Source organism: Martes martes (assembly GCF_963455335.1).
Source record: "Martes martes genome assembly, chromosome: 15".
NCBI classification, from domain to species: domain Eukaryota; kingdom Metazoa; phylum Chordata; class Mammalia; order Carnivora; family Mustelidae; genus Martes; species Martes martes.
The window spans coordinates 54,843,471-54,857,019 of record NC_137903.1 but is presented as its reverse complement, the minus strand read 5'-3'; the positions used below and the strand labels follow the sequence as shown (position 1 = coordinate 54,857,019).

The window sequence follows — 13,549 nt, the reverse complement described above, 5'->3', positions numbered from 1 at the left end:
ATGGTATTGGTGAGGGGGGGAGAAACAAAGATTTAGTGCCCTGGGTTTGTTGCTTAAAACCATTTCTGCAGAAGAGTAACGTTATTAGTTCCTGTAATGCTGCCAAGATGAGTTCAGTTAATAACTTAATGGTTAAGTTCCTTTTTTAACAGAGTACAGTGAGTATAATCTTATCTATCTGAAACTCTGTCGAGAAAAGCTGTCTAATTTGCAGAATTGGGCTTCTGTATTTTCTCTGGCTTCTTTATTATGTTGATCCCATTCTTTGCTGTTATGTTTATTTATGCCTGAATTCCCGATAGTATGACTTGCATAACTGAAGTCCATTCAGATTATATCTAGCAAACATGAATAGTACTGTGATATCATTAAGGAAAAGGCTGGGTTTATCCAATGTGACGGCCTCTGTAGACTTCTTTTTTTTTTTTTTTTTAAACCTTTATTAATTGTTCCGGAGTCCTGTGAAGTACTTGGCATCAAATTAGAGATAGATGTTCCCTCAAATTACTCATGTAGTCTTTCTTTTTAAAGGAATCAGAGCTAACGTTATTTTTAGAGACTTACATACTTTGGATGTCAGCATTTAAATTAAATATGTACGGATGCCTGGGTGACTCAGTCGGTTAAGCGGCTGCCTTCAGCTCAGGTCATGATCCCAGGTTCAGGGTCCTGGGATCGAGTCCTATATCGAGCTCCTTGCTTGGCAGGGAGCCGGTCTTCTCTCTCTCCCTCTGCCTGCTTGCGCGTTTTCTCTGTTAAAAAAAGAAAATGTAAAAAGTTTCAAGAGTGACACTTAATCCTCACCAGAGGGAAGTCTTCGCTCTTCATTACCACAAGGACGGTATAGTGTCTTTATAGTCGCATCTCTCCCTTTTCTCCAAATTTATCCTTCATATGTTTAAAAGAAATCATCATTTGATGCCTTTGATATACTTCCCCACCCCTCCTGTCTTCCCTAAAGTGGTACCTAGGTAAGTATCAGGCTTCCTTATTCTATCATCAGGAAAAAAAAACAGACTACCATCAGTTGGCGTCTTTCCTGCCACCTTTAGAAAGAAGAGTGGGCAAGTCTCTTTGTGCCGGTAGAATTGAAGAACAGATGAGGCTGATTCTTAAGGGATAAGTTGTCTGCTTTTTTCCCTCCAGTTAGAGGCAGTCATTCTATATATTACTACAGGCAAAGATGGAATAATCTCTTCTGTTGGACCATATGCTAATAGAGTGCTGATAACTGAGTGTGAAAAATGAAAGGGAGAAATACATTAATTGTGCTCTCTCAATAAGGTATGCTATCTAAGGTAATTATTTCATGACAGTTTTAGTTATAGTACTTGTTTTATCATGAAATAAAAGATGGTTTTAGGAGCCTTTTATTGGAAAGACAATTGTATCAAATTAGTACCAAATTAGATTTTTGTCTTTATAAAGGTGAGCAAACCCATGAGCAGTTTTTAAATTGATGTGTTCTAGTCCACAAATGAACAAATTCTGTTTGAGGGTTAAAGAAGCTATTATTTTGTCCTTTATGCTGACAGCTTCATTACAGACTAGCCTACTGTTGGCATTAAAAAAATGTTTGGCTCCTTATGATCTTTGTGCGTGCAACTATAATATTAATGCAGTGCCATAGCACTGTTCATTAAGAAATGACTTTAAATGAGGTTGAAGCGTGTAAATTTGGAAAGATACAGATGTTAAATGCAGTCGTTTCTCTTTGTATACAGCCGTATGGCTAATAATTTCCAAGTGGCTAAAGCTCTTGTTAGCAGGAGTGCTGGTGTGTTAAGAATGGCTCTATAAATAACTTTAAGAACTGAAGTTGAAGGTGCTTCTTTTAAAGACTATTGTTAACTAAACATTATTGCCAAACAGATGGAAAGCATTCACCAGCCTGATGTTTTTAGGTCTAATTATATTATCACCAGCCCTGTACGGCTCAGTTGAAGAGGTGTATCCAGAGGCCAATTTATAATCATTTAGCCAACACCTGTTTGGGAGAAATTGACAGTCAAAGGGCACATTTAAAAAAAAAATCACATATGTTCTTGTGTTTATTGCCTCAATGTGAACGTTGTCTAGTTGCAAACAAACTTGGTAGGAGAAGAAAGTAAATGTAAATAGAGCAGTACTTCCAAGCCATGTTTATCGATCTTAATTTGGCCTTTTTATCTGATCCACTTCATGTTTCATGGCTAAGTAAGATCAACAAGAGATATCACTCCTAATTTATGTAGGTATATTCTGGTAAGCCAACTAAGAGGTTTCTGTTAGGAAGAAGAAATTCTTTTTTTTGTACATCTTCCATACCTTTTACCTGGTGAAGTGTTTTCTATTTCATATAGATGTATCTTATTTAAGTAGGACTGGCATTCTGGTGAGTGGTTTAAAAGAGTCACAACTTGATATAAAAAACAAAGAAGAGGGGCATCTGGGTGGCTCAGTTGGTTGAGCGACTGCCTTCGGCTCAGGTCATGATCCCGGACTTCCAGGATCGAGTCCCGCATCGGGCTGCCAGCTCCTTGGGGAGTCTGCTTCTCCCTCTGACCTTCTCCTCTCTCATGCTCTCTCTCACTCATTAAAAAACAACAACAACAACAACAACAACAACAAAAACAAGATTTAAGGAGTGCTACTTTTCTTCACAGGCTCAATTGAGGTTCATTGAACCCTCTTTTTCAGAGAGAGGGTTGAAGTGCCTCTTTTTGCGCAGACGATATGTTGATTTAAATCTCAAGGTTCACGTTCTTTGAATGTGTTTCCATGCTTTGGAGGTTCAACATTGGTGATGAATATAGCTCAAAGGGAGATTATGGGGAGAATTGATCTATTCTATCTGAAAATAGTTGGAACCTGATGATCCTATTAACTCTTTCATTTTAGTGTTTTACCTTCTTTTGGCATACTTTTCTTTTGAAAGATTTATATAAGTTATCTCCATTTTCTTATCACCCATTATTAACGCAGAGCGGGCTAGCTTTGATTGCAGTAGTTCACAGCGTAATTCAGTACTGGAAGTTACCGACAGTTTCCTAACTGCCTTTGGTAGTAATGGATTCTCAGTCCTCCTTCCTGGCTTCTCTTCGTGGTTTAGGACAGATGATAACTGTCATGTTAAGTATTTTCTTTCCCTGACACCTGAACCATTTTATATTTTCTGGTTTTCTTTGTACTTTTCTCCCTCCACTTTTATTTGTTGTCTAAGATACCCTTGATATAACAGCTATGTATAATTTTCAAATTCAAACATAAATATAGCTTAACAGTTACAGAGGAAGAACCCTGGAGCCAGACTGCTGGGGTTTAAAGTTTTAAAGGGTTTAAAGGGGACAAGTTAACAGTTTTATGTTTGTTTCCTCATCTATAAAATTGGTGAATAAAAATATACCAACTTCTCAAAAATTATTTGACAAAATTCAGCATCCATTCATGATAAAAAAACAAAACAAAACAAAAAAACTTCTCAACATACTGGGTATAGAGGGAAAGTACCTCAACAGATAAAGGTCGTGTATGATAAGAACCCAAAGCTGCCCTCATACTCAGTGGTGAAAAGCTGAGAGCTTTTCCTGTAAGGGCACGAAAAAGACAACTATGTCTACTCTTGCCATTTTAATTCAACATACTACTAGATGGCCACAGTAATCACACAAGAAAAAGAAATAAAAGGCATCAAAATTGGTAAAGAAGAAGTAAAAATCATTATTTGCAGATAACATGATATTGCATATAGGAAATGCTAGTGACTCCACCACAAAACTATTAGAACTAATAAATGAATTTAGTAAAGTTGCAGGATACAAAATCAGTATACAGAAGTCTGTTGTGTTTTTATACACTAATAAACAACTAGCAGAAAGAGAGATTGAGAAAACAATCTAATTTACAGTTGCATCAAAATGAGTAAAATACCTATGGGTAAATTTAACCAAAGAACTGAAAGACCTGTGCTCTGAAAACTCTAAGACACTGATGAAAGAGATTGAAGATGACACAAATAAATGGAAAGATAGATACACCGTGCCCATGGATTACAAGAATTAGTATTGTTAAAATGTCCGTACTACCCAAAGAAATCTATAGTTTCAATTCAGTCCTTATGAAAATACCAACATTATATCTCACAGAACTAGAACAAATAATTATAAAGTGTGTATGGAATCCCAGAAGACCCTAAATAATCAAAGAAATCTTGAGAAAGAAGAACAAAACTAGAGGAATAGCAATCCCAGATTTCAAACTATACTTCCAAGCTCTTATAATCAAAATGGTACAGTACTGGCACAAAAATAGACAGTCATTAGAACAACAGATCAATAGGACACAATAGAGAGCCCAGAAATAAAATCATGCTTATATGGCCCATAAATCCATGACAAAGGAAGCAAGAATATGCAATGGGGAAAAGAAAGTCTATTTAATAAATGGTGTTGGGAAAACTGGACAGCTACATGCAAAAGAACAAAACTGGACCACTTTCTTATACTATACATGAAAATAAACTCAAAATGGACTAAAGATCTAAATGTAAGACCTGAAACCTTAAAACTCATAAAAGAAAATGTAGGTAGCAAATTCATCAGCCTTAGCAATATTTTTTTGGATCTGTCTCCTTAGGCAATGGAAACAAAAGTAAAAATAAACAACTGGGACAACATAAAACTAAAAAGCTCAAGCACAAGAAGGGGACCATGAATAAAATGAAAAGGCAGCCTACTGAATAGAAGAAGATATTTATAAATGATATATCTGATTAAGGGGTTAATATCATAATACATAAGGAACTCATACAACTGAACACTGGAAAAAAAAATTCTGATTAAGAAATGGGAGAGGGGGCGCCTGGGTGGCTCAGTGGGTTAAAACCTCTGCCTTCGGCTCAGGTCATGATCTCGGGGTCCTGGGATTGAGCCCCGCATCGGGCTCTCCGCTCAGCGGGGAGCCTGCTTCCTCCTCTCTCTCTGCCTGCCTCTTTGCCTACTTGTGATCTCTGTCAAATAAATAAAATCTTTAAAAAAAAAAAAAAAGAAATGGGAGAGGACCCGAATAGACATATTCCCCAAGGTGTACAGGGGGCCAACAGACATAAGAAAACATGCTCAGTGGCCCTTCTCATCATGAAAATGGAAATCAAAATGACAAGAAGTATCCCCTCATACCAGTTAGAATGGCTAATATCCAAAAGATAAGAAATACGAAATGTTGAGAAAAAGGAACACTGATGAGCTGTTGTGGAAATATAAATTGGTACATCTACTGTGGAAAACAGCATGGAGGTTCCTCAAAAAATTAAAAATAGAAATACTATACAATCCAGTAATTCCATTGCTGGGTATTTACCTGAAGAAAATGGAAACGCTGAGAGATTAATATGTACCCTGTATGTTTATTGCAACATTATTTATGATAACCAAGATACGGAGGCAACCTTAGTGTCTGTCTATAGATGAATGGATAAAGAAAATGTGCTGCATATAAACAATGGACTATTACTCAGCCACAAAAAGGATGAAATCTTGCCACTCATGACAACATGGATGGATCTATTATGCTAATTGAAATAAATCAGATAGAGAAAGACAAATACCATTTGATTTCACTTGTGTGTGGAATCTAAAAAACAAAACAAATGAACAAATAAAAAAATAACAGACTCCTAATTACAGAGATACAAACTTGTGGTTGCCAGAGAGGAGGTCTGACTGGAGTGGAGGGGGATATAGGCGAAATAGGTGAAGGGAACTAAGACATACAGACTTCTGGTTATAAAATAAATTATAGGAATAAAAAGGACAGCATAGAGAATATAGTCAATAATATCGTAATAACTTTGTATGGTGACATATGGAAACTACACGTATTGTAGTAAGCATTTCATAGTGTTTATGATTGTTGAATCACTATGTTGTGTGCCTGAAACTAATATAATCTTGTGTAAGCTATATTTTAATTAAAAAAAAAGCCAGTCACAAAAGGAAAAAATATACATATACTTATCTCATTATATGATTTAATTCTTTGAAACCCAGCATCGTGCCAGATGTAAAGTAATAAGCACAACATTGGAGGTACGGTTTCATGTTTTTAGATGTTATCTTGATGGAGAATGCTCAAATATAAGTGTTTAGTTCCGACTTACTTCTAAGCTCTATTCACGTATTGACATGTGTCTTCTAAACATTTACACCTAAATTTGTTCACATGTGTTTATTGGAATATTTACCATGGGAGAGGGATGTGTTATATGTTGGAAAAAATATAGTTTCTGCCCTGTATTAGTTTTCTATTGCTGTCATAACAAATGACCACACACTTAGCATCTTAAACCAACTAAATGTATTATGTCAAAGTTCTTTGTTTTACTTTTGTTTTTTTTTAGATTTTTTAAAAAATTCAAGTTAGTTAACATATAGTGCATTATTAGTTTCAGGGGTAGAATTCAGTGATTGATCAGTTGCATATAACACCCAGTGCTCATTACATCATGTTCATCACCCTGTTACCTCCTCCGCTCACCCCCTTCCCCTCTGGCAACCCTCAGTTTGTTCCATATAGGTAAGAGTCTCTTATGGTTTGCCTCCCTCTCTGTTTTTGTGTTATTTTATTTTTCCTTCCCTTCCCCCATGTTCATCAGTTTTGTTTCTTAAATTACACATCTGAGTGAAGTCATATGATATTTATCTTTCTCTGACTATGTCAAAGTTCTCTGGACCAGAGGTCTGACATGGGCCACCTTGGGCTATAATCAAGGTGCTGGCAGGGCTGTGTTCCTTGCTGGAGGGTCTGGGGAAAAATCCACTTCCAAGTTCATTCAGATTGTAGGTTGAATTCTTTGTAGTTGTAGGACTGAACTCTTCCTTACTGGCTATCAGCCAAGATTGGTCTTTGCTTCTAGAAGCTGTCTGCTACTTCTCATGCTTTCCTATCAGGTCCCAGAGGCCCATCCCCAGTGCTGACATGTGGGTGTCTATATCTTAGCGCCAGCAACTGTGTATCCCTCTCATACTTCAAATCTTTCTGATTTCCCCTTCTGCCGTATCATTTCTGTGTTTCCACTTCTGGCCAGAGATAGTTCTCTGCTTTTCAGGGTTCATGGGATTTGATTGAGCCTACTCAGATAATCCAACATAATCTGTTTTAAGGTCTGCACCTTAATTACATCTGCAAAGTCCTTTTTGCCAGGAACGTAACATATTCATAGGTTCTGGAGATTAAGGTATGAACATCCTTGGCGACCATTATTCTGCCTACAATATGCCCACGAAAAACTTGAAATCTGGTTGGGAAATAGGCGCGTGAACAAAAAATCAAATGGAAGGGGTTGGTACTGTATACAGTGGGAGAACAAAGAACAGAGAGAATCAGTGTTACTTGTGCTGAATATGAAAGGATGAGTATGTGTTTGATAAGGGGCAGAGGTTGAGGGTGGGGTGGGGTGGGGGGAGGGGGACATGTCAGGAGAAGCAGCAGTAACAGCCATAGCAATAATAGTAACAGTGGCTATCCCAGACACTTTTATAAAGGTGACTTCACTGAAATTCTCACAAATGATAGATGCTGTTACTATCTGCCATTATAGCTTCTGCAGATGAAGTTTTAATATCTTCACTTTTAGAGTAGAAAGGGGCAGAATTATGGTATCAGGTAGTTGAGAGAATTAACATTGATGGCTAAAGCATAGTACATGGTGAGTAAACAGTACAGGGTAGATAGAAATACTTAGCTAGTAGACTTGGTCACTGGTTATGAAGGTAGGGGACAGGGGAAATTCATAGTGACTGAGGGAGCTTTTTGGTGGTGGAGGTGTTACATGGTTGGTGGTGTTACTCAGTACTATAGGAGGAGAAACAGGGTTTGGTTTTATTTCTAGTGGGGACAGGGCTTTGACAAGAGGAAGGGGTGAGTTCAGAAGGCATCTGTGGGAATATTCAGTTGAATTTAAATGGAGACTTACATAGTGTAGGTCAAACACTTATTAAGGAAGTTCAAAGATGAGGTGGTCACCATCGCTTCAAATTCATCATGTCTAACATGGTACTTACTGTCTTCTCCTCAGGCTGGTCCCCCATCTTCTCACCATTCTTTCATTTTCCCAAGCTTGACGTCTTTTTTTCATCCTTGACTCTTAGCTCTCTGGAGGGGAACCCCAAAGCCCTCTTTACGATGTTTGTAGGTGTTTGTGATGTAAATACTCTGGACAGGGCCCATTGCAGGTAGTGGCTGCTTTTGTTCTGCTGTGGCAGAGATGAAGAGCTCCGGCAGAGACCACGTGGGCCAGCAAAGCCAAAAATCTTTACTGTCTGGATCTCTATAGAAAAAGTTTGCCAACCTCTGCTATCGTGTCTCCAAAATAATAAAATAATAACATGGTAGAATAATTATCTCTAGTCATTCCTTCTATCCATCAAGATGGGTTGGGGGAAGAGGTAGTCTGAGGGGGCAGTGTGTGAGATCATGCATGGTCTTGAGGTAATTATTTGGACTTGGGTGTTTTTTCTGAATGAGAGGAGTGGTGTGATGTAACTTACGTTTTTAAAAGAAAACACTGGCTGCTATTTAGAGAACAGACCATAGAGCAGCAAATAAGGAAGCAGAGAGATCTGTTGGGAAGCCATTGTTATAATCCAGGTAAATCTTTGAATCAAGGTAATAGCTGTGCAAGTGAGTTCACATTTTGGATACATTTTGAACATGGAGCTGAAAGGATTTGCTGGTGGAAAAAGAGGAGCTAGCATGAGTCTTGGATGAAGAAGCAGTACCAAAAGGGGGTCTTAAGTTGGAGCTTGAGTTATTGAGATCACATTATACCACATTGCTACATAAGGGATTTTAAGAAGAAAATTGAGACTTTAGCAATGCCTGTAAATTTTTTTTTTACTTCTTTTTAACCATATATATTTCATGAGGAAAAATTCTTTGTGTAAAATAATTTTCCTTTTAAGCAATGTATTTCATTTTTTAAAAAGATTTTATTTATTTGAGAGAGAGAGAGCATGCACACAAGCAGGGAGGGGAGAGGCAGAGGCAGAGGGAGAGGGAGAGGGAGAAGCAGACTCCCCACTGAGCAGGAAGCCAACATGGGGCTCCATCCCAGGACCCTGAGATCATGACCTGAGCCGAAGGCAGATGCTTAACTGACTGAGCCACCCAGGTGCCCCCTAAGCAATATATTTTAAAACAAATGTAGGAAAACATGGAAATGTTTCTAAAATATGGAATTTTTAGAAAAGGAAGCAATAATAAAACCTTAGATAAGACTGTTAATCCTGTGATTTGGTGGCTTAAAAAAAAACAAACAAAACACCTATTCAGAAATTAATTTTGGTGGAGTCAGTTCCAGCATTTATCCCCAAACCCTTAAAGTATAGTTTCAAAAACTTACAAGTTAATGTTTCATTGTACTGTGAATAAATTATTACTCATGTCTTTCATGTAGGTTTTACTTGTAATGGACACAAGGACAGAACAGACATTCATTTTAAAAGTAAGTAGAATTTGTATGTTTAATGAATTTAGGCATTTATCTTCAAATTATGCTTCTGAAAGAAAAAAAATATTTAACATTTTTTCATGGGTGTTTGGGTGTTATATTTGGGTGTTATATTTGTGATGGTCTATATTTATTTTACTTTCTGTTCTTTATCACAGTTGATAAATACAGCATACGTTTAAAAAGAGTTGTAGGTTATAGAGTATGGAGGGTAATAGTTTGAATAAGTTGAAGACTCATCCCCTGCTGTTTAAATATATAGTGTGTACTTTAAACACATCTCTAATACATTTTGTATAATTTGTGAAGATTGCATACAACTGTACCTTTGATTATGATTATATCCTAAAGAGCTGAAATTCTGCCTGTAAGTCTCTGTTTCAGGTATTTGGGAAAGTTATCTACATCCCTGGTCCCCTCTCTCTCTCTCTCTCTCTCTTTTTTTTTTAGCTAAATTCAATTTTATTTCTTTGTATAACAAATTCTAACTAAATGAACAAGGAGAGAAAAAACCCTGGATTTGTAATTTCAAAATTGAAATGGATTGTGACAGTACATATTCTAAAATATCTTAATTTAATAATTTCCATAGCACCTAGAAATAATCAATTTCAGATGAGTTTTATATTTCTTTTTCAGATACTTTTTCTTTTACTAACCGCGTGGCAATAAGTCACATTGACATATACTGAAATGAATTTCTTTGCACGTCTACTTTATCACTGGCATTTCCCCAGATCTTTAAACCAGGCTTTGACACCAGATGCTACACACACCTTGTTCCTTTGGAGAAACTTAAAGTAGCCTTTATACTTTTTTGACATTAAATTTTCAAATCGCCTGTTTAATCTAGGAATACCTTTTGTGTCTCAGAAATTTGAATCATCTCACAGTGTCTACTGCTTTAAAGGTAGAGATAGATAATATATGTAAAATAAAACTTAAGAAAAGGTCATAGAGAAATAACTGTGTGTCATCCTGATGACTTAGTTTGAGAGCATCTCTAATAAAAACACTGACCCACGTAATTGATTTTAATGGCAGCTTTGTGGCATCTTCCGTTCTCTGGATTCACGCCAGATGCCATCAGCAGAGCCTCCAGGGACTGAGGGGCATAGAGCAGCAGATGAGTGGTTTCTCTGAAGCCCAGAGTAACTCGGATAGATTAGTTTGGTTGATAAACACAGAGCACAGCAGGCTCCAAAGGCAACTGAGGGTACAACTGACCTTTTTGTTCTCTGTCAGGGTCTAAGGAAAAGCAGTGAATACAGCAGGAACAGAAAGACCATCATCCCCCGCTGCGTGCCCAACATGGTGTGTCTGCACAAGTACATCATTTCTGAGGAGTCCGTGTTTCTTGTGCTGCAGCACGCGGAAGGTTAGTTTGTGGTTTAAAATTGTTTACGGAGTGAAGAGTGTCATCTCCTTAGTTTTCAGAGTCTGTAATGTCCTTTTTTTACTTCTGTCATTGCCTGGGCAGATAAAACATACGAAACCCACGTAAGAAACCGTCCTCTTTCCTCTGCTCTCTTTGAGTTGTCAGGGAAAATGACAACCCCAGGTGAACAGGAGGTTTCATTTGAACTACAGTAACATTCTTAGATACACATAACTACTTATTTCTCCTAGAATTGAGCTACTGTGATGAGCACATTAAGGTGAATGTGTGCTAACAGAGCTAGGTTTAATTTTAGGGATTTTATTTTGTTCTCTTGTTCTCTGCTAAAAGGATACATTAATGTTAGATGATGGAAATAAAAAGCATCCCCTGAAGAATTAATTAATTACCTCCTTTTTTAGAATGCATGGGTATTTGCTTAACATTTGACATTACCTAGTTATTCTGATCTGGGTTTTTACGAATACAGCCATTGGCATCACATATGGGTACAAAGCAGAGGCATGGTGCTCTGCCTTCAAACTATTTATGAAATTTCAGCTCATGGTAGAGGGAACAGGTGGCAAAAAAGTACTATGTTTTGATTTGTTTTTGCCCTTTAACACCTGAATTTAAATAAATAGTCTTTTATTTAGAATGACTGAATACAGCATATAAATATAAATCCACATAATGAATATAGCCTTTTGGCCTTAAGAGGTATTTTTAAAATAGTGAAAAAATTTAAATTATTTCTCATGTTTCACGAAGGTGTTATTTTTATTTTTACATTACTGAGAATAAAGAACTGTTGTGTTTTACTAATAGGCATGACATTTAAATTTAATGCATTTTTCCCAGGAAAATGAGTCATTGCTTTGTGGAATGAGGTCTTTATGATAACTAATGCAAGATTTTTGACGGGAGCAATAAACTATTAATATTGTTTATTATGAAGTACAGCACAAGATAACTACAGATGGAGGGAAGACCTCCATATGTAGTATTTAATAGGAAATTCAGAAGGGGCTCCATGGTCTCTCAGGTATTAAGAGAGTTAATTGCGTGTGTGAATTGGATAACTAATTCACCTTTGTTCAGACATTATAGACAGCTTTTATCTGAGGATACCAGTGCATTACAGACATTATTGAATTAGAGGTCATGTCATCTGATAGCGAAATACAGCCACCTCTGGTGTGGAACAAAATAACTTGCGTAGTAATAATCCATAATAATTTAGAACAAGGTCAGTAGGATGAATGTAATTATAGTCAATATTCTATTACCCAGTGTGGATTATTCATGTTGGAGATTATCTGTGGCAAATTTTCGATTCTAGTTTGCCTCTGCTGTTTGCAGCTTCTTCCTGCTCATTCTCTTCCTTCTCCAGAACACACTTCAGTTTTTCTTCTGCCATCTTCTCACTTTCTCTGATACCCCTTAAAGCTGATACTTCAACTGATTTTACTTTAATATTGAGAAAATCTTTATAATCTTTTTGAAAGCCATGTGTCTAGATTTAGATTATCTTTACCAGGCTTCTTTTCCTTTATTGTTGGCCTCAGCTGGCTTTGAATGGCTACATGATTTTGAATTTCTCTTGGATTATTTAAACTTGGGGGGGGAGGATCTCTTTTTGACTGTTGATTTCAGGTGTCTGCTGTTTGATTTTGAGATTTTGTAACACAAAGATATTATATGACAGTGCAAGTAGGAACTGTACATTCATTTAATATTCAGCAAATTTATTGAGCGTGTATTATGTACTAGACTCTCTCTTTGGTGAACAAGACAGGAAGAGAGCTTGCCCCTTTGAAACTTACATTCTTGTGATGAGTTTTCAAGCAGAAAACCAAAAGCATGATAATACTGATGAATAATAGGGAGTGCACTGGTCTCTAACAAAGGGAGCTTTAAAAAAATGAACACCTGGGGAGCTACTTTAGATGAGGTAGTCAAGGAAGCCTGCTCCAAAAAGGCAACATTTAAGAGGAGTTTTGAATGACAAAAGAAATAACCATTTGGATGAAATTGGGAAGCACATTCTAGGTACAGGCATCAGTGTAAGAAACCAAAGGCAAAAAGGCAAAAACATGAACAAGAAAGGAGACCATTTGGTTGGAGTATAGTAGGTGAGGGCAGTCGTGGTCTATGAGGCTCTAGAAATAGGCAGGAGTCTTGTACTGCAGGGAAAGAACTTTGACTTTTATTCAAGTGCATTGGGAAACGAGTGGATCTCTAAAGCAGTGGCGAGATCTGATTTACGTTTTAAGAAAGATGGCTCTGGCTTTTGTATAGGGAATGGATTATAAAGGGCAAGGAATAGTAATTAGACAGTGCATGGTCTAGATAAGAGGTGATGATGGCATGGCTTTCCTGGAGTTCTAGTCGCTATGCTTTGAGGGTAGGCTCTGGGATCTGTGATAGATTCTAAGTTAGGGAGAGAAGAATATAGGTGACTTTTTTGGCTTTACCTTGAGCAATCAGGTGAACTTTATGATGGGCGGTGTGCTATGTTTTACATAGTGGTGTTTGTTGCTTCTGTGAATTAGAAGTCGTGCATATATCATACACGCATTGCTTTTATATGTGTAAATAGCTGTTCCTAAAAATTAGTGTTGAACAGTTGTTTTCTCTTTTATGAATGCTTGAATATTTATGATGTGCGACTTTAGCTTCCT

At 37.1% G+C, this 13,549-nt stretch overlaps 1 protein-coding gene across 5 annotated transcripts in view; it reads left to right on the top strand.

Moving 5' to 3' along the window:
* The window catches only part of RPS6KC1 (ribosomal protein S6 kinase C1), a 178,413-nt gene that overhangs the window by 125,490 nt on the left and 39,374 nt on the right, over nt 1-13,549 (top strand). For all 5 annotated transcript variants that reach the window (XM_080824321.1, XM_080824319.1, XM_080824322.1 and 2 more), the window contains 2 exons: nt 9,434-9,481; nt 10,733-10,865. In XM_080824321.1, coding sequence (XP_080680447.1) covers nt 9,434-9,481; nt 10,733-10,865 — 181 coding nt within the window. The remainder of the gene's footprint in view (nt 1-9,433; nt 9,482-10,732; nt 10,866-13,549) is intronic.